The sequence below is a fragment of the Trichoderma camerunense genome, assembly GCF_050948025.1.
Source record: "Trichoderma camerunense strain CBS 138272 chromosome Unknown V8C40scaffold_18, whole genome shotgun sequence".
Lineage (NCBI taxonomy): Eukaryota > Fungi > Ascomycota > Sordariomycetes > Hypocreales > Hypocreaceae > Trichoderma > Trichoderma camerunense.
Window position 1 is genome coordinate 1 of NW_028145352.1, and position 27407 is coordinate 27407.

The 27407-nt window shown below is 46.8% G+C and overlaps 10 protein-coding genes across 10 annotated transcripts; 4 read left to right on the forward strand and 6 right to left on the reverse strand.

Annotated features, from left to right (window-relative positions):
* Nucleotides 1–1268: 1268 nt before the first annotated feature.
* Nucleotides 1269–3002, forward strand: V8C40DRAFT_281883 (uncharacterized protein; the record flags this gene model as incomplete). Its single annotated transcript, XM_083221702.1, has 1 exon — nucleotides 1269–3002. One exon carries the CDS (start codon nucleotides 1269–1271, stop codon nucleotides 3000–3002), a length of 1734 nt encoding a protein of 577 aa, XP_083069381.1.
* Nucleotides 3003–3752: 750 nt separating this feature from the next.
* V8C40DRAFT_281886 (sulfuric ester hydrolase) lies at nucleotides 3753–5660 on the reverse strand (the record flags this gene model as incomplete). The annotated part of the gene is made up of 2 exons (XM_083221703.1): nucleotides 3753–4270; nucleotides 4358–5660. The coding sequence occupies 2 exons, from the start codon at nucleotides 5658–5660 to the stop codon at nucleotides 3753–3755; spliced, it is 1821 nt and encodes a 606-aa protein (XP_083069382.1).
* A 1575-nt stretch (nucleotides 5661–7235) lies between these two features.
* On the forward strand, nucleotides 7236–8178 carry V8C40DRAFT_77409 (uncharacterized protein). Its single transcript, XM_083223413.1, has 3 exons — nucleotides 7236–7717; nucleotides 7778–7848; nucleotides 7912–8178. Exons 1-3 carry the CDS (start codon nucleotides 7518–7520, stop codon nucleotides 7929–7931), a joined length of 291 nt encoding a protein of 96 aa, XP_083069383.1. The 5' UTR covers nucleotides 7236–7517; the 3' UTR covers nucleotides 7932–8178.
* Nucleotides 8179–8334: 156 nt separating this feature from the next.
* Nucleotides 8335–9451, reverse strand: V8C40DRAFT_269178 (uncharacterized protein; the record flags this gene model as incomplete). The annotated part of the gene is made up of 3 exons (XM_083220054.1): nucleotides 8335–8380; nucleotides 8430–8994; nucleotides 9073–9451. The coding sequence occupies 3 exons, from the start codon at nucleotides 9449–9451 to the stop codon at nucleotides 8335–8337; spliced, it is 990 nt and encodes a 329-aa protein (XP_083069384.1).
* A 2890-nt stretch (nucleotides 9452–12341) lies between these two features.
* On the reverse strand, nucleotides 12342–12828 carry V8C40DRAFT_253570 (uncharacterized protein). The gene has a single exon (XM_083217646.1). It carries the CDS (start codon nucleotides 12593–12595, stop codon nucleotides 12419–12421), a length of 177 nt encoding a protein of 58 aa, XP_083069385.1. The 5' UTR covers nucleotides 12596–12828; the 3' UTR covers nucleotides 12342–12418.
* A 2463-nt stretch (nucleotides 12829–15291) lies between these two features.
* On the forward strand, nucleotides 15292–17192 carry V8C40DRAFT_77420 (uncharacterized protein). The gene is made up of 4 exons (XM_083223414.1): nucleotides 15292–15470; nucleotides 15521–15832; nucleotides 15900–16401; nucleotides 16490–17192. The coding sequence occupies exons 1-4, from the start codon at nucleotides 15457–15459 to the stop codon at nucleotides 17144–17146; spliced, it is 1485 nt and encodes a 494-aa protein (XP_083069386.1). The 5' UTR covers nucleotides 15292–15456; the 3' UTR covers nucleotides 17147–17192.
* A 41-nt stretch (nucleotides 17193–17233) lies between these two features.
* V8C40DRAFT_253573 (Alpha/Beta hydrolase protein) lies at nucleotides 17234–19541 on the reverse strand. Its single transcript, XM_083217647.1, has one exon. It carries the CDS (start codon nucleotides 19047–19049, stop codon nucleotides 17337–17339), a length of 1713 nt encoding a protein of 570 aa, XP_083069387.1. The 5' UTR covers nucleotides 19050–19541; the 3' UTR covers nucleotides 17234–17336.
* A 1224-nt stretch (nucleotides 19542–20765) lies between these two features.
* On the reverse strand, nucleotides 20766–23265 carry V8C40DRAFT_253575 (uncharacterized protein). The gene is made up of 2 exons (XM_083217648.1): nucleotides 22780–23265; nucleotides 20766–22726 (listed from the first exon to the last, which is right to left on the reverse strand). The coding sequence occupies exons 1-2, from the start codon at nucleotides 22785–22787 to the stop codon at nucleotides 21235–21237; spliced, it is 1500 nt and encodes a 499-aa protein (XP_083069388.1). The 5' UTR covers nucleotides 22788–23265; the 3' UTR covers nucleotides 20766–21234.
* Nucleotides 23266–23562: 297 nt separating this feature from the next.
* Nucleotides 23563–24714, forward strand: V8C40DRAFT_253577 (actin-related protein 2/3 complex subunit 3). The gene is made up of 3 exons (XM_083217649.1): nucleotides 23563–23683; nucleotides 23873–24268; nucleotides 24368–24714. Exons 1-3 carry the CDS (start codon nucleotides 23678–23680, stop codon nucleotides 24542–24544), a joined length of 579 nt encoding a protein of 192 aa, XP_083069389.1. The 5' UTR covers nucleotides 23563–23677; the 3' UTR covers nucleotides 24545–24714.
* Nucleotides 24569–26577, reverse strand: V8C40DRAFT_253580 (Gcd10p family-domain-containing protein). Its single transcript, XM_083217650.1, has 2 exons — nucleotides 26453–26577; nucleotides 24569–26385 (listed from the first exon to the last, which is right to left on the reverse strand). Exons 1-2 carry the CDS (start codon nucleotides 26539–26541, stop codon nucleotides 24765–24767), a joined length of 1710 nt encoding a protein of 569 aa, XP_083069390.1. The 5' UTR covers nucleotides 26542–26577; the 3' UTR covers nucleotides 24569–24764.
* Nucleotides 26578–27407: the final 830 nt, after the last annotated feature.

Below are 27407 nucleotides of genomic sequence, written 5' to 3' on the forward strand. Positions count from 1 at the left end.
TATATTTTAATAATAATAATAATAATAATACTTTTATAAGCTATATAATTAAGCTATATAATATAATAACCTTAAAAATTATAAAAGTTATAATAAAAAGCTAATAAAAAATATATATTATTTATTATAAAGCTAGCGAAAACTTTATATATTATTTTACTTATACTACCTCCCTAACTCTTATCCTTAATTACCTTTACTACTAACCTTACTAACACCCTCCTATTATATTATATTAATAAAAATAACCTATCTTTTTATTAACTTATTTATTAAATAATTAATAACTATAAAACAGCCTTATAAAAGGGTAAGTTTAAATCCTACATTAGCTATTTATATTACTAATTATAAATTTACTATTAATAATTAGCAATATAATATTTTTTTTTTACTATTATAATAACCGGAAGATCTTTTTTCCAGCCTTATACCTTATATTTAATATAAATTAAATATATTAAATAATTAATCTTTAAAATTTAATTAATTAATTAAGGAAATTGTAATAATTTAATTAATTAATTAATAGATTTAACAAATATATTTGATTTAACAGCAGCGCTGCCGATTTTACCTCAGTTTGTTCAGGCACCACTGCGAACGAACATGACATAGAGAAAGAAGGGGGACACACGGCCGGCGCCCCTTCCTTAAGCTACGTAGGCATAAACTTTTGTAACTTTAGTGGGTGATTGACTGTCTAAGTGGTGTAATAATTTTGGCTGATCAGAGTTACTCAGATGACCCATAAATGCACCTAAAAGTATGTAGTAATGCCTTATAGGTACCTCGTGGTGGCATATTGTTATAGTGTCTGTATGGTACCAAAGGGGATTGCTAACCAGCACATCAAGTCGGTTGCACAGCACTCCGTGTCGAAAGCTTCGCAGAAATGGGTATGGTGAGAAAGTAGCGATAGCAGAAGAAACAGTTACTAGGTAGCCATAGCGGAAGTAAGTATCCGGTACTGATGATAGTAGGAAGTATCGATGATAGCAGGAAGTATGATAGTAGAAGAAAGTATCGGTGGTAGAGAAAGTATTGAATAGCTAATTCGGGTGCCGACTTCCACTAACGATACTTTTACCATTAAGACCTTCTCGTCATGCAACTTCGAGTTCTCAATAAGGAAGGCATTTTTAGCCTTTATCTGAAAACCTAGAAGTTGTCTGGTTCCAAGACTTTCAGTATTCTCTGCCTATATAAAGAGCGAGATGGACGCATGAATCCGTTACCTCCTCGAGGCACAGTGCCATACAATCACAATGTCACCTAAAACGACACGCCCTTATCCTCCAGGGGAGCAAGAGAAAGCCGAGTACTATGACGGATTGCGCAATCAACCTAGGCTGATCGCCCGGACAAGCGCCACTCCCTTTGTCCCCAATAGCACTCGCGATACGTACCAGTTCGACAAACATTTTAAACAAAGAGAGCCACTCACTTGTCAGGACATAATAACGAAATACAGTCAAGCCTTTGCTGTGGACATCATATCTATCTTGGGAGATTACCCATGGCATCGCTTCTATCCCATTCGCATAAACGACGGGATGGACATGGGAAGCCCTGTTGTATTCGTCATTGAGACCCTCACCGATTCAGAGCCATGGGAAACATCGATTGAGGTTGCACTCTCTTGCCGCAAAGCCATTCGTTTGATGGGAATAACCGATGTTGAGGTTGAAATCCAGCAAGTCACTCAAGTACCATTTGCCAACAAAGAATTAGACGCCTTCATAGATATCACATCCAAGGCAGCCGCCTCCACGCCATCCATGGTGGGAGAAAAGGCCAATCAATTGCTCCTCCAGGAAGCCGTTGAGAATGTCCTTCCTTTCTCGTCTCATATCGGATATGAAATCCACAACATAAAGTCTGACAAATTGGGCACCATGGGTCTTCATCTACGATTAGGAGACGAGGGTGCACACTACGGTTTAACATGTCGACACGTCGTTCTTGAGGGGCCCTCTGATCCGTCGGTCGATATTAACGTTGACATCTCGGGCGACAAGACTACGTTGGTTCGACAGTTAACCCAAAGGACAGCAGTGAGTTTAGTTAACGACGGAGTTGGCCTGGAAGATTACTGCAGAAAGATGTACCGAGATCTGACAAAGAAGATACACGAATGGGATAAGGGGTACAGCACAACGGAGGAGACCGCAGAGGCCAGGAAATCTCGTTGCCCAACTTCTGAAGAGCGAGAGCGTCTACCGAGATTCGGTAGTCTTTCGTCCCAAGTCACCGAAGCGGCTAGCCTCATACTGCCAATGCTGCATGAATCTCGAATCGTTGGGCACGTGGCTTATGCACCCTCATATGCGAACTCGTCGCGAGGACTCCTTCTAGATTGGTCATTGGTTAGGCTAGATACAGCCAATGAATTCGCTGCTCGGTGTACTAACAAGGTGTATATTGGCCATAAACAAGCGGAAAGTCGTGATGATCAAATTCTTGTGAAAGATGCAAAGGGACGACGGCAATCTCTTTTCAGAGAACCCTCAAAGCTATCAGATCACATAAGCGATGATGGATTCCTTCAAATTACTGGAGTCGTCCCCACGCCAAAAGATGGGAATGCTGCGAGACTACCCGTGGGAATACGAAGCATGGGGTCAGGCCTGAAGTTTGGCATGACAAACGAAATACTGGCAGTTCGACGAGATTCCACGGGTGGAAAGTTAGTGGTATGGGAGTGGATTGTTTTTTGTGAACGCAACTACACTTGTTTCAGTGCCGAGGGGGATTCAGGGACCGCCGTTTGGGATCATAGTGGTCGATTTGTTGGCATGGTAACCGGCGGTACTGCCATATCGGAGACTTCATGGCACAATGGCTCTTCTATAGCGAAGAACGACACTGAGACTCCAGAGGCTTCTGCCGGCGCATCTTTTAGAGTTGATGCCCAAAGAGATCTTACCTTTGTCACGACGGCAGAGTACCTGTTTGAGAGTATCAGGGAATTCACAGGACGAACGCCGCATATCCTATAGGAATATAGCTATAATAGTAGATACTAGAGGAATATAGCTGCAGTAGCGGAAAGTCGTGGTAATAGCAGATACTGGAAATTCTCGAATCATGCCCCCCTGTGCCCTACTGCTGTTCGGCCTAAACCATCGCGCCACAAGAGAACTGAAGATCGTTGTCCAACATGGAGGCCTTAGTAGTTGCCATGGGCTCCCAGTATGGAAGGTAAGAGAATTACTTCAGTGCCAACAGAGGTTCGGGCTCTACAATCTGAGGCTACAAAGGCCGTTCCATAACGCGATATGGACGGGAGGCATTTGGCCATGTATGAAGTGAAGCTGGGATCAAATTCGCGCCTCAAGTCAGAGTGAACCAAACAAAGCTATGCTATTGGCTGTGTATAAAAACATCAAGCGATGCTGAAGGAATGCTACACCATAATGGATCGATGACATATTACTAAAGATACTCCAATGCCAGAGGACCAGACTCTTATTTTATATGTATATAAATTTACTATATGAAGCAAGCTATGAGTCTGGGCAATCTGTGATAGCGATGGTAAGAGGATAACAAAGCGCGACAAGCATGCGGCGTACGTTCTTAGAGCCGAATTGACTGGCTGCATATGATGCGCAGCACTTCAATATGCCATGTATATTTAGAATTGGAGAGCTTCTTTCCCACTTCAGGCACCTAAACTAATTCCAGCTTGACAGTACTTATCGTAGCAGTTAAACCTCACAGTTTCGCGGTAAGAGTCAACTTTGGAATTAAGGCGTGACGATGTTAAACGCGGAGTCAGGCACTTGAACGAAAGACGTAATGACATCCCAGTTCCCAGTGTCTCCGACGGTAATAAGGTCATATTGGTCGAGCTTGATGGGCACACCGGCCGCTGCACTTCCAACTATCTGAACGAGAGTCTTGTGATCGGTCCATACCGTAAGTCCGACATTTTTATCTCGGGGCTCTGGAGGAGGCGCATATGGGATGGCGTGTCCAGTCATGGCACCGTTGCTTAGCCTTACATGCCACCCGACCTTGGTTGTTTCCAATCGTTTCGGCATATCTTGTACCATGAAATCGATGGTGACACCAGCATGTTTACTCGCATCTGGCCCATACAGACGTATGGCAAGCGTGTCAAACAGTTGATCTAGACTAAGAGCCACCAGAGACTGGGCATCCATTGTATTGGGCACTGGCTGAGATCCGTTTCTCAACTCAAAAGCTCCAACAAGATAAAAATTGCGCCAGGTGCCGTTTTCTGCCCCATATCCCAACTGTTCTTAGACCTCAGCTAGCACCGATTTTGCCTCGTCTTGATTGGAAGACTGTGAGAAAATAAGATGATTTAAAAGAGTTGCCGAGAAACGCAAGTTTTTGCGGGCCTGGTAATCTCGGGCCAGCTGCAAAACTTTGTCACTTCCTCCCATGGACTGAACGTATTCGGTTGCCTCTTCAACAGGAGGAAGCTTCCATAGATTTGCCGGGTTGCCATCAAAGAAGCCCATATACTTGTCGTAGATTCCTTTGACGTTGTGGCTGACAGAGCCATAGTAGCCGCGCAGATTTGTCCGCGAAGCCAAGTTTGGAGGTGTTTGGATCTCCTCTGCAATTTCCACAGGAGTGCCGCCATTATTCATCATTCTAAGCGTTTCATTGTGAAGATAGGCATAGTAGTCGCGCTGTTCTGATAGGAAGATATTGACCAAATCTTCGTCATCTTGCTTCCAGGTTGGCCAATGGTGGGTGGCGAACACCACATCAGTCTTGTCTCCAAATAGAGTGATGGATTCATCAAGGTACCGTGACCAAAGTCGAGCATCACGAACAGGCGCACCTCGAAGCGTCTGGATATTGTGTAGCGTATGGTTTGCGTTCTCAGCCATACAGAGAGCAGAGTAATCCGGAAAGAAGAAATTTACTTCTGCTGGAGCTTCCGTACCTGGCGTCAGTTGGCAGACAACCTCCAAGCCCTGAATGCCTGGCCTGAGCGGACCATCATTTGTAATGATCTGGGTTGGTGCAACTAAGCTACTTGCACCCACGGACAAAGCCTGTCCAAGGCCGCAGCCAATCTGGCCTGTGGGCGATTTCTCCAACGCTTCTCCATACATGTAAATGGCCCGACGGGACATTGCTGACCATGCGTACACGTTCTCGCTCACTGCGTGTTCGAGAAAGCCGTCTGGACCAATAACTCGAAGATCTGGGTTATTTGCAAGTTCTATGATGGCCTGTGCGCCGCCAAAATGGTCAGCGTGGCAATGGGTATAGAAAAGAGCGACAATTTCCGGCTTGTGGCCATGTTGAGTTTCATGGTACTCCTGGTATAGCTCAAATGCTTTGCGCGCGGTTTCAACAGAGGTCAAGCAGTCGATAATGACGACTTTGTTTGTATTCGGGACTTGAACAATGCTCATGTTGGCCAAGTCAAGCCCGCGGACTTGATAGACACCATCAACAACATGATAGAGACCAGCTGTTGTGCTGCAGAGCTGGCCCTGTCTCCATAGAGAGGGATTGGCAGTTTGGGGACAATCGTTCTCAAGGAAATCATAAGCTTGCGCATTCCAGACAACTATATTCTCGGTGTCTGAATGAATGATTGGATCCTGTAAAGGTGCTACCAGCCCGCGTTGGGCGAACTCAAAGTCGTGATTATTGGGGTCCATCTTAGTGGAGGTATTTAGCGAGATGGTTTTTTTGAATGAGATGAGGAAGGAAAATAGTAGAATGAAGTATTTTTCTGGTGCTAGATATCGTGTTGCATCTTTGCATTAGGTACGATGAGGCTATCGAGTGGAATGCAGAGGCTTTATACCCCAAAAAGCCACACTTGCTTTTCCCTCTCCCATTACGCAATTATGCAGTCACAGGTGAAAGAGGTTGTTAGTAATTTAATGTAAAGCATTTATGAGTAATAAAACTAAACGGTTTCATATGGTTTCATTCGTGGCTTTGTGTAATTGGGTCGCGTAGGGGTAATGTTCTGTATGCTTATGTGGGCTTGCATGATATTACATCTTAGAGATGCTAAACGTTACACGAATGCAGGGAAGTTCTAGGAGCTGAGTATATATCCAAAGTCTATTTAATATCATGTCTCTATACACATACCATTAAATGCATGTGGCTATAGTATAGTGTAGATGAATGTGAAGTCATGTAGTGATATTGCATTGCTTCTACCATCTGCATGCATGTCATTCCTGCAAGCCAAGGTATAGCACAGTAAGCAGCATTGACGCATATAAGATTGATCGGATACATCCGATCGGATGCGCAACAAGTTAGTAGCTATGGTGAAATATTCCCCTGCACTATTTTATGCTGGAGTGTAGAGGTGCATCCTGAAACAAGGACTCATAATGGAACATGGCCTGGGGTCACCAAGGTTTGTTGTTGTGTGTGTGTTCCAGCAACATTCGGTTGGCCCAGATAAATTATGTAATCTGTTCAATTATGGGAAATACAGTTATTAACGCCCAGTCCCGACCCATTTGTCTGGTTACTTGGTGGCTGTTTTGGTGTAATTATTTATGCGCGGAGATACGGCCCTGCTCCTCCTTGGTACGACTTGTATAATTCATGCACGCTATGATGTTGCATCACATGGGAAAGAACAGCGGGGTTCATGTATGTCCCATATATTATTACGTTGGACATTGTTATACTGCAGCATGCAACTGATGTAATTCGGGTTACCTTGCAGAGTATGCGGAGCGAGAGACATGGCTTAGTATCGAAGTCTAGTCTATGGACAAAGACTTCAGATTGCTAGTAATGTGAGACAACCATGATGGCGCTCCTCAAGGATTCTTCTTGAGAGATTTGTTGGAGCCTGCGAGAATCCTGAGGATACACCGGAAAACTTAATGCACGAGATACATCGCGGTCAGTTTATTGCTGGGCTTCATAGCGGGGCGTGCTACCCACGTGCATCTAAGATCCGCGATCCCCAAATGTCTAAGAATAGCCTCGCCACGGATATCGGCCCCCGCATTGTTCTGTGCCTCGACTCTTCCTGTGCGACGAACCGTGAGAATGACGACGCATAATAAGGAAAATTCGCCGTCGTGTAACTGAAAACCCACAATGTCGTAGAAGCTTATGGCCTTCGGAGCCTATGTTTGCCCGTCTTATTCTACACTTTAAGCTTATCCGGACATCAGCTTCTACAATAGGAAATGGGCGCGGAATCGCTTCCAGACGCTCCACTTCGCGGGCGCAAAAGACTTGCAGCGAGAGCGACGATCCGCTTCGCCATGGTAGTTCGAAAGCAGCTAGTATAATCTCTTTGCTGCTAAATTGCTTCCAGGGGCAAGTGAATTTGATCCTCCAAGAGTTATTAATAGACTCGCAGTACTTGAAAACAGAGTATTTGCTGACCTTGTGGGCCGATGCGTTATCGAAATTGGGCGATGAGCCGCCGCCTGAAAGGATATATAAAGAGTTTATTTCCCTTTTGTCTTGAGATGTTCTACAACTCTTAAAGCAATATATATCTATATTCTTGACCATTTTCCAACATGAAGACCGCTACTACACTCCTCTGCGTGGCCCTTCCTCTTCTCGCCAGCGCGGAGATGTGCAATGTCTTCAACAACGACGGCCCGGTGCACTGCAGAAGCAGCCCGAAATTTAGCGCTAAATCAGTCACCACGATTGGTGACGGAGATGCTTGGGACTTTTCCTGCTATAAGACGGGAGACTGCTACGAAGGAGTTTGGTATGTCTGCCCACCGGCTAATCACCAATATGAGTAATGGCTAATATCATTGATGATTAGCTCTTGGGACTATAACTGGGAATTGAAATGCTACATCAATGGATTTTATACTTCAGACCAGTGCAATTCCAGTAAGTCGCCTCCTCCCTGATCATTTCCAGTTCTGAGACTGACAAGTTGTGACATTGCTGCAGAAAATCTCCCCAAGTGTTAATGAGTATAAGGGATGTATTAAATATGTGCCTGGAGGACATATCATAGGAGTTGAATGTAAACATGAATATGAAACCATATATCCAGATATAAGCATATCTCTACAGTAATTTGTTTACGCGTGAAGCCGAATATATAATAGGAATGTCCATTCAGCATCTCGATTTTGCTATCTAACGGCTCATATCGCATATGATAGAGAAGACCAGACGAATATAGTGATATTAAAAAGTATTAAAGAAATATAGCTATAGTAGTAAATATTGGAGAAACATATACATAGTGAAAGTTGCTAGAGAGATGTAGCTGTACTTGACGTTACTAGAGATATAGCCCGCAGCCCAGAGTGTCGGATATCCAATTTCTCTATTCCAAGTGCCGTTAGTTCTTCAAGTGGCGACTTATTAGTTAATCCCCAATTGCATAAACACCATAAGAATAGCCGCGTACCTAAACAGTTAGCAGTTGACTCTACTATATGTCAATTAGTTCAACTTACGCTGCCGTCGCTCCCAAAGCCTCAAAAGGTTTCGCTACCATTCCAAAAGATAAGACCAGCAGAAACACAATGATAAAGACAGTTATAATTATGAGCTTCGATTGGAGATTTGTAGTTGACTGAAGGATCCAGAGGGGTGTCACGAGCATAGCAAGACCAATTATCGTGGTAATAAGAGAAACAAAGAAATCTAACCGCTGTTCGGAGACGTAGGTGACATTTTCCATATCATGTGCAGAAACATCCCCTCGTTCCTTTTCCCAGAGGCTCATCGTTCGAAAAATACGCGAGCTGTCGATAACGCGGCGTAGTGGCGGCTTTTCTTTTTGAACCACACATATGAGGTCGTCGTCAGTTCGCGTCTTCCGGGTGGCTTCTGTCTCAGCGCAAGCATGCTCATAGCCATTTGGATGCCCATGCATACTACCGTAGTGCAAATATTGCTGCTCATTTTCCCAAATAGCACGATGGGCATGATTAAAATGCCAACGGAAAATACTCTTGATATCTTGTGATGGAGCTGGTTTATAACTTCGTAGAGCGGATTGCTGCAGCACAAGTTCATCTGCAAAATTAATAGTTAATAAGAAAAGAAAACTTCCAGGCAATCATATTTCTCTTTCTTTATGGTTTATTAACCTACTATACTTTCTTAGTTTTTCCGTAATACAAGATATGAGCTCTTCACGATCTTTCTCATCTCCCTCAAATCGTCCGTTGTGAATTTGGGCTTCACCTTCATACTTCTTGTCCAGTTCGCTCAGCTGTCGCTCAAGCATCACAAGCTGGTTTTGAAGGGCCAAAGAAATCCGAACATTCAGCACTGAGAAGCGACGAAGGATAAAGAAATTATCCCCAGAGGAAATAAATCTCGAATACCCACGGTAACCGACATATTTCCACGGCACGGTCTGCTCCAGCGAGCGTCTGGTTTGAGCCCCATCCCCAACCGGTGCAGTAAATTCCCTTGTGATATTACTCCTAGCAGTTGACGGATGCGGAGACTGCGAGTGTTCTGTCATATTGCAGGCTTGTCCGCCTTTCCGATGGCTATGGGTCGTGGAGTTTGTTGGCGACGATATTGGAAAGAAAAGTGAGACGAACAAAAGAGCAACAACCAAGACTCGGTCAGCTTATCCGTCTTACATTGTGTTACGCATAATGTCCTCTCTACTATTAGCGTTTGCCTCTTTAGCAGAGCCTTATGACGTGTACAATTGGTTGCATATGCAGCTAATCATTCAACAAATAACAGCTTATTATTATTATTATTATTGTGATCAGGCTATGTAGGGTGCACCTCCCGATGTTGCCATCTGGTTAACGTGATTGGCTTACGTTCATGCAGCGGAGAATAAACTTAGACAAGGCTTTCTCCTATGGCAGGGTAACTCAGCCCCAACCAACAAAATGAGGCAGAGATGGCCAGCCAGAACTGGCATAAAATTGGGACCGGTGAAGGAAGCTTAAACTGGGAGCTGTTGCGCTGGCCAATGTGCCTCTCTGGCTTCTTGCGATCCGCAAGGCCTCGGAATCTTTGCCTCTACAATCAGTCAATAGCGCCGATAGCTATTTGGATTCTACAAATGTCTCATTTTGATGAATAGATCTAAAAATGCTCAGCGGAGGTATAAATAAATACGGCCGCCTGGTCAAGAGCAAAGAGGGGGCCATCGCCACCAGTCTCAAGCACAGATCCATCGCATTACTGGAGGCGCAGCTTCAGAAAGTGGCGGCGAAAGGGGCGTTGACACGGATATTAATTCCCATGTCTGAACCCAAGCCTCTAGAAATGAACACAGCCAAAGTGGAGGAGTCGGCGGAGCCTCAAATAGCAAGAGAAACAATGCAAAGCCTGATGAGGCAACAAGAAGCAGCAAGTATACAATCACAAAAGATGGGAAACCAAAGGAAAACAAGCAACGAGAATAAGAGAAGTATCTTGGAAATAATATGTTGCTACAATTCGATGTGAAGTGTGGCAAGTAGCGCCAATTAGGATGATCTGTGAGGACAAAAGACAGCGAGTCATGGTGTATTATCCGTACAACTGACTGCATATGTAGCCATCGCTTCAGAAAATAACAGACTCTGATTGCGGTAATGCTATCTCTTATTAATCTTTGTTGCAATGCCCAACAAAACGCTGTATTGAGGATGATTGGCTTACATGAGATGCGAGGCGGATCAAAATGAGGCTGAGGCATGCAGCTACTGCAGTAGTAAAACACAATCCGTCAATCTTATAAACCGTGCTTTTCAGCTTTTCATTTTTTTTTTTTTTTTTTTTTTTTTTTACTGAAAAGGACATCAGAATCTTCGCCTGCGCTACAGGTTAATTTAGCTTCAAGGTTATCTTCTTGAGATGTCTATGCCGCGCGATATACCGGCACCTGCTGGTGAACCTCCTCCAGCTGTTACCAGTTACCTCCACGACGGCGATGCTGAATTAAATTATACGTACCGGTTGATAGCTTTGAGCGGGCCGCCGCCACCAGCATTGAACATCCGACCACATAGCCCTGTTCAAGGGACTGCAGTTTCGGAAGCCAAAACTCAAGGGGCCGACCATTTCTCTAGAGGGAGTACGGGACTGCCACCACTAGAATTAAGCATACCGCCTGGCGTCGTTCAAGGGAGCGTTGTTCCAGCAGCCCACCCCGAAGAAAGCGCAGCCCCAGAAGCTTCAATCCAAGAAAACAAAGCTTCAAAAAATAGTGGCAAAAGAGGCATCGCAACTCGGATTTTAAGCTTTCTTGGACTCACATGGCTGAGACACGGGGACCGAAAGCAGCACAAATGAAGGAGCCGGCGGAACATTAAAGGACAAGCAAAACGAGAAGAACCAGAAGTGACAAGATGATTCAAGGATGCAGATAAGAAAAAGAGGCTATAAAGAATGAAAGAAAAGAAGCCTTGATGAACATCCAGAAGATGGTAACGGAGAATAATAGGGTATGGGTTCGGAGGAAAAATAGTCTCATGGTGTAATGCAAAGTCTGGCAAGCAGCGCTAAGTAAGATTGTTGGCGGAATTAAGAGACAGTGGAAAATATGGCGATAAAGTGAGACTTATAGTCTGTCTGTGACTGTTTTATTACTCCTTCGTTGCAAAGTATATATAGGGAATTACTACGTAGTACTACAGTAATTGCGTAAAGTTAAAGTATTAAAACTAAGTATATAAAAAAAGCTATATGACTATATTTTACTATTATTTACTACCATAGCTATATTTATTTAGTATTTAATATTATAGTTATATTTATTTATTATTTAATATTATAGTTATATTTATTTATTATTTAATATTATAATTATAACACGAGAGGTGCGGTAGAACAAAATGAGGCTGAGGATCTGCGACAGACTCCTGCGCCGCTGGCTGAATGGTCAATTGCATCTCGCGAGGTGGATGATCTGGCTTCGTCGATGGACCTGCGATAATTTCCGACACAGGCTGAGCAGATCCTCGGGCCCTGGTGTAATCCTCGTAGTCCGTAGTAGTCTGTCGCATTTGCTTTGCGTACGCGTTGGCGTTGGCGTCTTCGCGCTGCTGCTTTCGTTGAAGCTTCAACTTCTTGATGGAGTCGGCGACTTTGCTGACCTTGATCGACGAGAAGGCTGCACGGCTTACGTCGTCCAATGGGGGAATGTTGCAGAAAGTTTCAAGGCTGGCACCCGGTGCGTTTGCAATCTCGGGGCATCGCTGTCCGTGTTCGCCTTGGCAAATTCCGCAAACTACCTTCACCTGACAGTTACCTTGATGCTCGGGCAGGAAATAATATAGCTATAGTATTAGATACTAGATAAATATAGCTATAGTATTAGATACTAGATAAATATAGCTATAGTATTAGATACTAGATACATATAGCTATAGTATTAAATACTAGATAAATACAACTGTGGTATTAGATACTAGATAAGTATAGCTATAGTAGTAAATAGTAGGGGAATATAGTTATACGGCTTTCCTTTACATTATTTTCAATGCTCTAACTTCACGCACTCACTATAGTTCTGCATATTGCCCAGAATATTCCATCCTGCAACCTTGATGATGGCATTGCGGTTTTTGAGGTAGTCTTTCAAACTTGACAAGGCCGTAGATCCTTTCGCGCGCAGAATGTCCTGTTGACCCACGAGGATTGCACGAGTAGTCATGACAGCAAGACGCCGGTGCTCAATGACGAAACTGGGTCCGGAGTTTCGGACAAGATCGCAAATGTCGAACTCTGCTTGATGGCAGGGGGAGTCATCTATTGGTAGCACCGACAAGCCCGCGAGGGACTTCGGCCTCAGGAAGCTCTGCACTCTTTTGCTCAAGAAGGCGTTTTTGTTGTTTGTAGCCGGTGATCACTAGGATACGACCCCATGCGTAGTTTGCGAACTTCGTTCTCTGGTCGCAATACCCCGCTAAGTGGAGGATAGAAAACCCGAGACCGAGAAGATTTTGAACACCCACGAGTTAAATTATACGCCTGTAAAGGGAGTAGCTGCTATATCTACATTTTATAAATAACTGCTAATATATTTATATTTCTTTAGTAACTGTTACTGTATCTATATTTATTTACTTACTTCTACTATATTTATATTTATTTAGTACCTGCTATTTTATTAATATAGGTAATTAAAGATCATGTCCTGGCTGAATCGGCGTTTCTTTATGAAAGCAGTATTCGATGAGTTAATAAGGTGCTTATATTACTAAATGTATGTACTTCTTTATTTGCGATCTCGCTTTTTCTGTTATCCGCTTGCCCACCTTCACCAGGTTGGTCGAAAGGGCCAGTTATTTATAACTTGACCGAGAATAGGGGAGCTGACACAGCCAAACGGGAAACAAGCTTAACGATGTATTAGGCGTTAGAGTGTAGTTGACGTAGGATATACCCTACATCAGCTCAGTGCCGTCTGAAACATTCACAAAGACTATATTAGTAGTTACTTCTGGGGGTTGCATGTGGCTGGTGGAACACTCGTGAAGTTGGAGCATTGAAACTGGATATAAAGGAAAGCCTTATAACTATATTTTTCTACTATTGACGCTATGTACATCTAGGATCTGATACTATAGCTATATACATCCAGTATCTAATACTATAGTTATATACTTTGAGTATTTACTACCATAACTATGCTCGACTAGTATTTAGTATGCGTCATCGCTAGAGGCAGTATCTTCTACTATTCGCTACCATCATTATTGACCTTCTTTCATCATGGAGTCTGTGAAGAACGATATTCTTCACGCTGGCAGCTTCTGGAGAGACAGCACTCTGATTCAGTTTCAGAGACAATATCCTCTCATACGCTTGCACTAGCTTCGGTTCATCGGCTTTCAGTGCATCGTAAGCGCTGTTCCTGATACTCTCGGAGGGGGTGATGGGAGCCTTCGCTACGTCAAACTCTGCGTTCGATGGTTTCCCGTTGCAATTTGGAGGTGAAACATCAATCTTGCCGCCGGAGGTACTTGCGACAGAGCCTTTCCTGGGAGATTTGCCCTTACTCCCGCCCAATGTTCTTCCTATTTTGCCCATGGATAATAGCGTCTGGTCTTGATGTAAATCCGCCATGAACGCACCGTCCAACCACAAGACTACGTGTGCGTTTGAAGCGAAGCCCTCGTGGGCTCAATACATCTTCGTTCGTTCGATCTACGATGGCAAGACGAAGTGTCTCGACAAGCAAGCCGCCGAGTTCTTCAACTCGAATCACTTCAACAACGTGGAGGCATCTTTGACTTCCACCTTCCAGACGCAGATGGGTAACATGGTTACGCGAGGTACCAAACGAGTTTGTTTTGCTAATGACGTCAACGGAGAGGGAGTGAAACGCAGAATGCCTAGGTACGGCGTTGAATTGGGATAGCGAGTGTTTTTGGGCTTTTATCTCGGTGCCTTGGTTCATCTCACACACTGGTTAAATGCGTTGAAGCTACCTAATCTTTCCGGCGCAGTCTGGCACGTGTTTTGCGTTCTCTTCAGGCGCATTTTTAGTCAAGAAGGGTTTATTCGTCTTTCGTATTTCAACTATGAGTTTCTCAACGGGGACACGCTTGTAAAAAAATTTCTTTTCTCTCAGGATCATCTTCAGCAGCACACATTTACTCGTTTTAACAGCCATCATCGTTCTTTGTTGCGAAGCAAAAATGGTACTGCAAACCTAGCGCTCTGTTATGACGTTATAGTCGGCTTCATACTATGCAGCCAATAATTCAGTGAGTAACAACTCATCATTGCGATCACGCCACTTAGTAGGAATCTCTGCTATGAAGTCTCATGGAACTTTTCTGTAGGCAATGATTGGTTTACAATAACATGGCATTGTGAAACTGAGAATTGACAAGGGTCCCTATGCACAATGGCTCAGCTCCAACTGAGCTGAGCCTCAATCGCCAAAATGAGGCAGAGACTGTCAACATCTGCAGGATGGGACCGCTTAAGAGGCCTAGCTAACAGCTGTTTTCCTAGAATTACTTGTACCTTTCTAACTCGTTCTATCCGAGAGTCTCCTATGTTGCCAACCTTGTAAGTTAGAGCGCGGATCTAATATAGCTAGCTTGGAGTGCGGGTTAGCACATCCCAAATATTTAGCAACGCTAAAAACACCAAAGGTAACGTCAGTAAGACGACAAAGAAAGTCGCATCCTCTAACAATAAAGATTTTGTTAGGACGGTGCCTGTTTAGTGACCCCGCTATGCACAGGCTTGGAATTATCTGAAACAGACTTCAATACAAAAACAGCCTTGCCAATCCACCTCGGCGCTTAGAAGAGGAGTACCAGGCCGCCAGAGAGGCCCAACACTTTTGCTCACTTAGTATAAAAACAAGATGCATAAGCTTTCATATATCTACACCATTTTAGCTCCTTATGCGTTCACTTTATAAATATTCATCATCCTTTCGCTAGACGGCTTGGGAAAGAAAGAGAGAAATTTGATAGCAACCTCCAAAGGTCGTGGCTTTAATGCTTGGACTTGTGTACTTCCTGGAATAAAATTTACGATTCTAGTGCTATCATGACCCAAAATATGTAAGTCCATCAGTGGTAATACCCCAAAGCTAAATCTTACAATCTTGCAGGAGAATGCCAAGAGAGCGCGCCATGCCATTGGTGCCCGAACCGTTCTCGAGTGTCACCATATCTAGGCAATCCCTCTTCCTGAGAAGCACAGTAATGGCAAAAGTTTGGGCTAAGTTCTGCCCCAATCTCAATATACCACAATATCGAGAGACTCTAAGCAAAGAAAAACAAGAAGAGCTTGACAAAAGGGCGTATAACTTGAAAAAGCGAGCAATATCCAATCATTATTGGTCATCTTCTGAGTTTTGTTGGGAAGTGTGCTCCTGGAACGATGTGTTTGGCCTCCTGTATGATGACGAAAGGTTCCGAATGTTGGTTATCTCAACTTGTCCTGGTTCATGCTGAACCCGCTGCATACTAACTTGAAGCTTACTCTAGGGATAAAAGACCGTACGAATTTTTGGACGTGGACGAGGCTGGGAACAAAACCGTTAAAAAAAGAATTCCAGATGCGACAATCGGATTAAGGAGCTATGATGACTTCTTTCTCAAACGCGGATACCTTTGCAATATACCAGACTGCAAAGAGGATCATACAACTTTGCAGCCTGATAAGCGCCTTTCGAATCGCGACTTGCTGTCTATGATGAACAATCCTGAGTGTGGCCTCATTGTGGATGGTACCTGGGGCAAAACTGAGCTTTTGTTCCCTTTTGCAGTTTATGAAGCTAAGAAAAAAGCAACAAACTACGAGCAAGCTGAGGATCAAATTTATCATGCTTGCCGGACATACCTTGCTATGCTGGATGACTTGGCTCGGGATCCTAACAACGTTGCCGAATACCAGACGGAAGAGAGCTCCAAGTATCAGCTCTTTGCTTTTACATCTTGCGGTTCGTATTGGCAAGTCTTCATGGCCTGGAATATGGTGCACGACTGTGTAAGTAGTTCTATCTAACATTCCGAAGCTCAAATCCTGGGCTAATGGCTGCCTTGATTAACACTACTAATTATGACTCCAAAAACAGATGGTTGAGACGATATGGGAGGGAGATGTTAAAGAATGGGGCCGAGCCTTCGATCTGATATGCATAGTGGACCAAATTCAGGATTACGCGGTGCATCATCATCGCCCGTTCGTTATGAAACACCTAGAAGCATGGCACACCCGACACCGGAAGACGACAAGCTTTAACAAAGAGTTTATTCGCAAATTCAATACTGATACTGCGATGGCATACATGGACATACGCGATGAAGACTCGGACGAAGTTGACTCTGATTCCCTCGACAGTGATGATTACTGGCCTGATCCTCATGAAGATTTAGACATGCAAGACTTCGTTTTAAATAACGAACATATGGCTTACCTCAACCGTATCAAGCCTGCAGAATGGTTCCGCCTTAAAACATGCTCAGAACTCATCAGACGGGAAATCGCAAATGAAACACGACAACGCAATCGAAGTCTTCGTGAAGCTGCGCGAGCTTCCGAAGCCGCAAAAGAAACCGCAAGGGAAACTGTAAATGAAACTGCAAAAGAAACTGACACACCTCCGAAGCGAGGTCGGCCTCCTAAAACTACCTATAAAGTCACTAAAGCTAGAAAGTCACCTAAACAAGGACGACCACGAGGTCGCCCCCCTAAAGCCAATGTGACGAGAAAGACAAACACTTCAACATAAACAGGGACAGCTTAGGAAGTAGAGCTCTTGGTTTGGAGAACATCACAATAACTAAGATTTTCGCAAATAAAGATTCCTTTTTTTGCTATTTGTTCAGTTAATCATGAATATAATATATACAAATGAATCACTCCATGCTCTGAAATCCACCCCAAACTCCCAAAACCTATCCATCACCATTTTTTCTTTTTTACACTCGCAAGACCTCCTTATTCTTAACAATCCACTGATAACTATCATCCCTAAAATCATCAGCCAACAGACTCTGAGAATTCGAAGTCTCGAACCACATGAGCTGATGGTTATCCGCCCACTTCGGCCAGTTCGCATATCCCTTCACACCAACATTCGGATCAAGATTATACAAAAAGTTGTAAATGTACGTCCGCGTGCTCCTCATAGCATTGTTAGGCAATACACCGTAAAAGATCTGAATAATGTCCGAGGCGTGGAAAGTTCCCAAGAACGGAGTGCCGTAGTCGTATGAAGAGAGATACGACCAGCTGGGCACGTTGGGGTTGACCTGAGAAGCCACGGTGAGCTCCATGCGTCTGGTGAGAGTAAAGGTAAGATCGCCGAGGAGCGCTGCCGTGCGCTTGAAGCCTGGGTATAGGTCGTTGAAGATGAACGTGCGGAAGGGGCTGCCGCTGGAGATGGCCGTGTCGTATGTGTTGACCAGTTCCGTCAGCTGGCTCTTTGTGGCGTTGGAAAACATTTTTTCAGACAGCCAGTTGACGAGACTGTTTGTGTTGGTCACGTTGTTCTGGAAGACTGAGAACAAGGTACCCTCGTCTTCCTGGTCACCCACAATCATGGGCACTGGATAGTATTTTCCTTGCTCCAACAAGGCGTCAGGGCTATCCGGGAGAACGACACCATCTGGTCTAGGCAGGTAGGACAATCCGAGAGAGTTGTAGGAGAAGATGCTTGGGACCGAGTTGACAGCGTCGAGGAACGTGTTGTAAGGGAGTTTGCGAAGACACGCCAAAGTATCCGACGAGCCGCTGCAGCCAGCCTTGCTGACAACGTTGTTATACACTGCTTGAGCCTTTGGAGAATCGATGCGCTCAGCAGGCACAGCGGTTCCGGAGTTCATCATGGCGCCGCGGAACAGAGGCTTGTTGTTGTATGTAGCATTACCTCCAAACAGCACCATCTGGTCAAAGACGGACATGGCGCCAGCAGACTCTCCCCAAATGGTGACCTTGTCCGGATCACCGCCAAAGGCCGCAATGTTGTCCGCCACCCACTGAAGTCCCATACGCTGATCCAAGAGTCCCACGTTGGCGCTGCCATTCTTGAGAATTTCAGCACCAGGCATGAACCCAAAACCAGCAACGCGGTAGTTGACAGCCACATAGATGAAAGGCTGTCCTTGAGAAACAGCAGAAGCGAGAAGGCTGGAGCCATCGTATGTGACGGTAGCTCCGAGCTGGAATCCTCCACCAAAGATCCAAAAGAGAACGGGAAGCTTGTCGCCCGCCTTGGTTCCCTTGGGCCGCTGAACCGAAATGTTGAGACAATCTTCCTGTCCAGTGATGGGCTGCAGGAACGGAAACTGCAGGAAGCTCCCCAGAAGCTTCATAATGATGTTTGACGTGCCTGTCGAGATGAACATCTGAGGGCAAGAGGGAGCAAGCAAAGGAGTGTTAAAAGTCCCCAGGCTTTTGGATAGCTTCTGGGGAGGAGCCAGTCTCAAGTCGCCCACCGGCGGGTCAGCGAAAGGGATTCCATTGAAGGTGTCGATGCCTAGAAGAGAGCTGCCGACAATGGTTCCGGAGGCAATCTGTACGCTGACTGGAGATCGAGCTTCAATCGTGTTCTCAACCTTCTCTGGAGTTGGGGCTGCGACAGCCAAGGAGGAGAAGCCCAGGAGGGCGGGAAGAGCTCTGGACAACTTCATGTTGAAGACTCAACAAACGGCTGAAGATGGAAGAGAGGGCGAGAGAACTGATTGATGAGACAGTAGATAAATTGAGGGGATTTCAATATCGTTTATATAGTTCAGGCGTGTACGAGTACGAGCACCCATTCCGCCAAACCTTGTAGCGGGGACATCGTGAGTCCCAACCCACAAAGAAACCAGCCATCTCGATACTTCACAGAATTCTTAGCACCGGCTGCCCTTCTCCTCTCCGGATAGTCTGTTCATGAGCGCATAAACCAATCTCCACCCATCCAGCAACTTACACGACTTGGCAGAGGGGGGACTTGTACTACATGCTCTAGCTGGAGCCCCGAAATGCATCGGCTCGAGTGTTGAAAAGGGAAAGGTCAACAACTTCATCACCGTTGCAAAGAAGCGGTAACCCACTCGTTCGTAAAAAGTAAAAGTAAAATAAGACTATTTGCCAAGCCCCAGGTCGGGAAACAACTTACAAGGGAGGGCTACACTGCATTTCTGTCTTAAGACAAAAAAGAAAGACGGGACAACAAAAACGGGCCGTTGGTGTCCCCCATTGCCGCGCACTGATGGTCCCGTGCCGTCTCAGGTGGATCTTCCAGCTTGTCAAAACGCAGCGGCAGTGAATTTAGTCGCCGCTTCGGCCGAGTTGCAGATTCTGTGAAGATGGCTTCTCACCCCGCCTTTTGACAAAGTACTACTATGTAAATTAATGAGCTGCCTAGAAGAGCGAAAGAGGCTCTCGAGTTATGCCTATTTCCCCGTGGGGGGGAGACAGAATGCGGGGTGTTAGTACGACGTCGACAGGGGGGTAATTGGGAGCTTAGGTCATATTAGTCGCTGAGCTATTGACAACTCCTCAAGCAAAATTGGGAGCACATGAAAAAAAAGATGGTGAACGAAGCTTAGAAGACGCAGAAAATAAGCATAGGCCGAGGTCTGTCGTTCTGGGGTGGCACACTTCGTCCTAGCGAGGAGGTGGATTAGTGTCAGCTCAGGCACGAGATGGCAGATGCGGAGTCAAACGTTCTCTCGATGCTATTGGATAGCCATGTCAAGAACTGAGGCTAGAGTATTTTGTCATGATCGACAGATGTCATTGGCAGCTTGGGGACGTGCAGATGCAGCCTGCAAGGCGATGCCGACAAGCCACGGGCGCCAAGCTTAGCGGAAAGTGTCCCTGCCCTGCTGATCTGATCCTTGCAAGCAGCTGTCTTACTTGTTCTGTCTTTGTCGTTTTCGGTGAGTTCTTCCCGAAGATTCACGTGTTGCTGACAGGTATTGTGGATTGTGAGCTTATAGTTGTGGGTTGAAGGATGAGTAAGTGGAAACGATGAAGCGGCAGTGACAAGACCCAGGGCGCCAAGATCGGGTATGAGATTTACACCTTACCAGTTCACATGTCTTTGCATCTTTGAGCTTTGAGCATCTCGACTTATACGAACACGACAGGTTGAGACTCACCGTAAATATCGTCAGTTTTGGGAAAGATCTCACGTAATGGCAGATGGTGTATCACGATAATCTTTCTTGGCTGCATAGATACTCGTATCGTCGTGCGTAACGATGTAATCTCCGAGATGCTACACCGGTAAATCTCCCGATGTCGCTTCAGTTCCACAAGAACTGCCGTTCACATGCTTACATGGTATAACTCATTCACGAGAGATAAGATGAATTGCTTAGAAATGAAAATTTGTCTCAAGAAATGTATCGTTATCTTGACATGGTACATTCATGGAATATTAAATTGGTTATGATGTTTCAAGCCGTGTATAACATCTGGCCCATGCTACCTAGTATCTAAAGCTGTCTACCTAACTTGACGTGCTCCTTCGTCCATGATATCAGTGCGCATCTTACAAACCAAAGGAGAAGAAACAAAAGAGCAAAAGCGCTGTCATTATACGTCTCGCGATAAAAAGACGAGCCCATGTGTCTTTCAGCTTGAAATCCGTGAGAACCAAGGGTCTCATAAAACACCTCCAATCCGTTTCGAAAGACTTGACTTATGCCTGCGCCAGCCTGTCTTAGTGTACAACCCCCTCCCTTTCTACCCATTATGTTGAATCATGCATCTTCATAAAGCCTCCCCCCCAACGCCGACGGCAACGTCCAAGCGTCGCCAATTAGAGTTTACCATGTTCTTTGTGTTCCCTTTTTCTTTTTCTTTTTTCTTCTCTTCTCATACCACCACGCCCACACGGTTTCCTTCCCCGCTCAGGCACCGCTTCTTGTCAGCCATGCTGGCCTCATCCTCGTCCGATTCTTCCTCCAAACTTTCTATTGTCGGTGGAGTTCCTCGCTTTCGTTTGATGTTGGCAACTCTGGCATCTGATTCTGCAGGTCTCGACTGTGATGCAGGACTGTCTTCTTCCCACGTCTCCATATAATTTGGGTCAAACGAGCCCACAATATCCTCTCCGAGGGCTTTGCCCAGTCGTTCTCGTAATCCGAGGATTGGCCAGATGGGGACCCGAGCAAACTCAATCTTCATTCCCTCAATGTTACCATCTTCGTCGCACGGCGCGCTGGATGGGTCGTAAAACCGCTCGAGGAATTTGGCCGTAACATGTCCCGTATAAACCAGGAATTCGCAAGTCTCGGTATCATGAGTCAAAATCCTCATCTTGACATCCTGAAAGTCGGGTCGTCGAGAGTCGCCTTTCCGAGGCCAATACGTTTCTCTTGCGAATATTTGCGTCGGTGCAGTGTAAAAATGACGCTGGGCCATGGCCAGAAAGATGCCAACGAAATGCGGATCTTGATCAGCATTTGCCGGAATAAGACGCTTCCCTCGGAGCTGCTGTAATCGTTGGACAGGGATGTTGGGATTGTTATCGGGACCGACAGCTACACGAAAGATATTTTGACGTATTGACGCCAGTTGATTCTTCCCTATGTAGCATAACATCGGCAAGTTTGCAGTAGAGTGAGGTGTCGGGTTCGATGACGAGGATCCATAGGATTCAGCAGGTCGGGTCACCACTGTCGCGACAGAGCTCTGTGATGACAAGGCAGAAGGATTTGGAGGATAGTTCCACATAGCCTGCACCCTGACGGCATCATAATAAACTTTGTCGCCAAAATAGATGTTGAGCTCTGGGAATAGTTGCGGTTTTGCAAAGGCCGCCGGCCAAAGCGTCATCAAGACGGCCTTGACGGCTGTGAACGTCGGCTTTGGTAGCGACGAAGAGGGAACCAGGATTTCCGTCAGTGCCTCGCTCAGTTTGGTGATGGTGTTTGACGGTCGCATATGGCCCTGCGTTGGCGGAGAGCCCGGCAAGGTGCAGGGCCGCGGCGTGTCGCAGACTGGCAGCTCACAGAAGCGCACACCAAGCAAGCTAGCATGAAGGTCCGTCCAACCTATGGGCCGCAAGAAGAGGGAAGTCCCGGCATTCTGGCGAAGGATGTCACGCAGGGAGCCCTTCTTCGGGCGGCGTATTCGGCCTATGCGCCGTGCTGGACGAGGTCGCGGCGGAAGCGATGGCGGCGCTGGTGATGCTGACAGCTTCGGCCTCTGTGTCGTCGGCGGAGTCGATTCAGGCGACTCCGGCACACTCTCGGTGTCTTCTCTGGTGCCGGATGAGGCCTGCATGGAGGGGCTGCCGGATGGAGTCATGTCGTCCACAAGAGCACGCAACTTGGCCACGATGGCGCTTTGAAGAAACATGGAGCTGCGAATAAGCATTAGCCAGAGATGCGCGCGAATAAAGGCTGTTTTTAATACATAGACATGATAGAACGGGGAGAGGTTGATGGGCCCTCAGATGAGCATCTCTCAGTGCGTGAATCACAACTTACCGTGCGTCCGGACTCCGAATATATGAGGCCCTCCCCCGCTGTGACGCGACAAAGAAAAAAAATGGCTGCACGCCTATTCCCTGCTTAATTCCCCCGCAAACTTTGCTTTTTTCTTCTCTCTCCAAATAGTACCCGGGTTTGCTAGCGGAAAGCCACCAGGCGCAAAAGTAGACCGGGATGATGAGGAGGAATTTGGAGATGGAAGAGGAGCAAGCCTGTAGGTTCTTGTTGCAGGGAGGATCAAACTGACTTGTAAAAAAATAAAATAAAAACCGGTAGCGAGGGAGAAAAGGGAACAAAAAAAGGAGTCTTTGCAAGATGAACCCAGAGTGAACAAAACGTGAGACAAAGTCCTGAACGAGAGGCTGCAGACACGCGCAGCGCAGGCAATTAATAGTCATGTATTGACTTCTGTTTTCTGTTAGGCCGCAACAAAACGCCCCCCCATTTGCACGGCCAGAGTCAGCAACAGGCGCGTTCCGGGCAGGGCGTGGGCGGCGCGAGCATTGAGCGAATTCACGTGATGCTAGGCAGCCAGCTGGCGAGTGGCGGTGCTAGCGTGTTTTTGGTTTGTTGTTTGCCTGGACATGTGGCACAGGTGGCAAGGCATCACGATTACCTCAGCAGGGGCAGCGCTAAGCTGGAGGAGGTAAAGTACTGTACGAGTGCTTGTGTCTCCACTTTCTGGCTGGCAGGTTGACTGACGACAGCTTCGGCCTCTTAGGAGCAGCCCCGCCAACCAACCAGCGCAGACCATCTCGTGCTTCTGCTTCTGCTTCTTGACGCCTCATTCCCATCCCAGCGTCGAGCCATTGCTGTTCAAGATGCCGGTACGTCCATTGCCCTGCCGATCCTCGTCCAAGCAGCCCCGAGCTTCGTCTCCCGGCCTCGCACCGGAGCTGTCACCGGGAGCCTCTCCTGGTTACGGATGACCTCTGGCCTATCATCTCGTCTCTCCCGACTCTTCTCGCCTCGCCTCGAAATCTTTTTGCTAATTCGCCCATGATATGAAACCGCAGGCCTACAACTCCGACTTCAACTCCGACCCCAACCCCCCTCGCCTCATCGGCAACTTCCCCCTCCTCCCCCTCCGCACAAAGACCCGCGGCCCAGCCTACGTCCTGCCCTTCCCGTCACCGCCGCTGCCCGCCCACGAGTCCCCCGAGATCGAGAGCGAGAGCTACGACATCCTCGACGAGGTCCTGCGCCTCTTCCGCGCAAACACCTTCTTCCGCAACTTTGAGATCAAGGGCCCCGCTGACCGCCTGCTCGTCTACGGCATCTGGTTCCTGAGCGACTGCCTGCAGAAGATCAAGCCCAATGCCTCGGCTCGCGATGCCGCCAAGGAGGTCAACAACTTGGCGCTGGACCTCAACTTTGCTATTCCTGGAGACCCAGGATTCCCTCTAAACCAGGTTTGTCAATTCATGTTTAACTTTCTTGGAGGCCTTCGACGCAACGATGCCGTCCGTCCGAGATTCCAGGAGCTAACGTATTACCCCCAACTCCTTTAGATGTACGAACCCCCTCGAGACAGGCAGGACGCAGAGCAGCTCAAGCTGTATATGGCGCAAGTCCGACAGGAGCTTGCATCCCGGTTACTGGCTAGAGTGTACGAGGAGGATGAGACCAAGCCCAGCAAGTGGTGGTTGAGCTTCACGAAGAGAAAGTTCATGAACAAGTCGTTGTAAGAGAAGTGGAGTTGCTTGGTGGCATTTAGAAGGTCAATATACTATTTTACTGCAACTTGAGAGAGCACGGATCGCACCTAGCTCTAAATACATATTCATCCATTGTCATGGGGATTCATGTGCGTCAGCTCCCAAGGAGTATTCCTGTGTTCTATTCACTTGTTTTTCACACCAGGCCATTGGCATCTATATCTTTATTACAGCCAGCCATATGTATCCATCATCCAGTCTTGGGCTTCTTCCTCTGGAACTTGCCCCTGGCCATTATATTACCCTCCGCAGGGATTGCCCTCCATCCCGTAAACACAAAGCCGACCGCCCCGCCCCTCTCCGTCATGAACGGATGCGTCCGCCCAGGCAATACCTGCCACCTCCTCGCCCGGCTCGTCTGCACCTGCGCGCCGATCAGCAGCGACGGGTTGATGGGGAAATCCGGCGTGCCGGCCCAGTTCTCCAGCTCCGTCGTCGTCTTGCCCTCTGCCTCAGCCGGAGGATTCGACACCCAGGCGCCACGTCGGCTAATGCTGAAGCAGTCCGCTAGCTGCGTCAGGGGCTCGATTGTCGGTGAGTAGATGGCTACGGGTGCGCCGCCGGCAAGGAGCGGGAGCGCATGCCGCAGCACCGAGATGGGATCCATGGTACTTGCCACGGCGAGGCCGGAGAAGCCGCCCGCTCGAGTCGCGTCGACGATTTGGCGTGTGCGAGCCCATCGCCGACGCTTGCGGTGGTAGTTTGCGCGCCGGTTAGTCTTCCAGGATGCAAGGGTCTCAGAGTCTACTTCTGGTGCTGGTTCCGCGTATGTAGGGTCTGCTTCAGGGTCCAATAGCTGAAGCCAGGAGATTGGTAGCAAGTTGGTGAAGAGCGGATGGTAGGGATATGGAGGGTTGGGATCGCTAAAGTCGTAGTCAAAGTGACGGAGGAGAGAGAGGTTGGGTTGTGAGTTGGCGTGGATGAGGGTGATGCTGTTTGTAAGAGCATAGTGGTCGTCTAGGTCATCTTTTCGAGGCCGCTTGGGTCTATTTCTCTGTGCCTTGGCAGGCTCTGTTGCTGCTGTGCCCGCCTCCTCGTTGGGTTGCAGCTCTGGGTTCTGCTCCTGCTGGGCGGCATCTGTTGATGTGCCTTCTTCTTCTGGAGCTTCTGCGTGCAATAGCCCCATTCTCTCAGCCATGGCCGCGACCAACAGACCTCCCGTATCATCGACAGCCAGCCATCGCCCACCATGTGGACTTTGTTCACCCTCAATTGGTAGGCCACCAAAGTGTACATCAGCCCAGCATCCCAGCAAGCCAATCATTTCCTGTCGCATTTCCATGACTTTGCTGGCATCCCTCTCAACCAGCATCCACTGTCCGAGCTGTGCCACGTCTAGAGGCAGAACAGTAAACCGCCGCATGTACTTTCTCTCCTTGAGGAGCTTGTATTTGGCCAGCGAGTATGCCGTCTTCTGATCAATCGCCGTGTGAGAGAGCATCAGCTTGGCGATCAATTCTTTGCCCGCCGAAGCACCCTCCCTCTTCAGCTGATCAATCTCGGCCATTGTGAGCGTCTGGCGCGCAGATTCGTCAATGACCTCGCGGTTCGACCGTGCGACAACCTTGCCGCTCTCATCGACAAGCGTGAGCTCCTCTCCATTCGCCGGTTCAATAACGTCGTCGCCCTCGGCGGACTCTGTAGCGCTCACATCGGCGAGCTTATCGGCATTGAGTTCTGTGCCGGGAACGACTCGTAATCGGGGAAAGCTTTCGCCTTCGCGCTTGTCCTGAATCTCATAGGTGAGGTGGTAGGGCCGTTCAATTATAAGATTGCTCGGAAACGAGCCATATTTGCCTAGAGAAATGGTTCTGGAAAGCCGGTCAGTCGCACGCCATCAAAGAGCTACAAGGCAGAAGAGAGAAAATAGAGACTGACGTATTGGGAACCACCTGAAGGACACGCGTCACCTCGCTCGGTAGTCTGATTGCAACCCATCCATTGGGCTGCACTGTATTCCTCGACATTTCGGCAAGGCTGAGGCGGAAGCATCAACTGTTGCTGAAACTTCAGTGTTGGTTCATGGCAGAAAAAAAAATAATTAAAGCGCCGGACTTGATCTCGGTGAGCCCCGCGCCCCACCGTGGCGGCTCCCCACTCACCGCGGTGGGTCATCTTGAGATCTAAGTACATGTATTCTCACGTCACAGCATTAACTCGGCGGTAGATTTCAAATTAGAAATACCATTGTGCCTGTTTAAATTGGGTTGGGTTGGAAACTTCAGAATAGATTTGCCTTTTTTTTTTTCGATAACCCATTGGTTAAGTAGACCGATGCTCTAGCTGGGCCGCATTATTCTAATTGTCAGCCCGAATAACCTGGTGGAAAGCCTATTAATAGTTGCATCTTCGTAATTGGTAGCGATCCATATGGTAGCTATAAAACCAAAACAAATTAAACAAAGTATGGGAAACAAGCACGTATTATCGCTTGATATTCTGCACCCAAGGACTGTATAGGTTGTCTCATGGGACTCTGTCTCATGACTTTCGTAACACCCACGGCGTAGATCTCTACCCTACATATCCCAGATAAAGTCTTGAAGATGGAACATTGTAAAATTATCAACCACCTTTCATTCTATATCTATAATTACGCAAGATAAAGTGTAAGGAGGTATCATCTAAAACGTCCTATTTATGTAGAGAGGTATGTTGGAAAGAACGGTATGACACACATAGAAGGACATTCGGGAATTTATTCATGGCGGCGTTAGTATATGTATGCACACACCAACAGACGTATTATGTACCTGCTTGGCTGTCCTTTCCCGTCGCTTGACTGGGCGTTCTGTCTCTGGGTATTAGATGGATTGCAAAATTATCTGTAGAG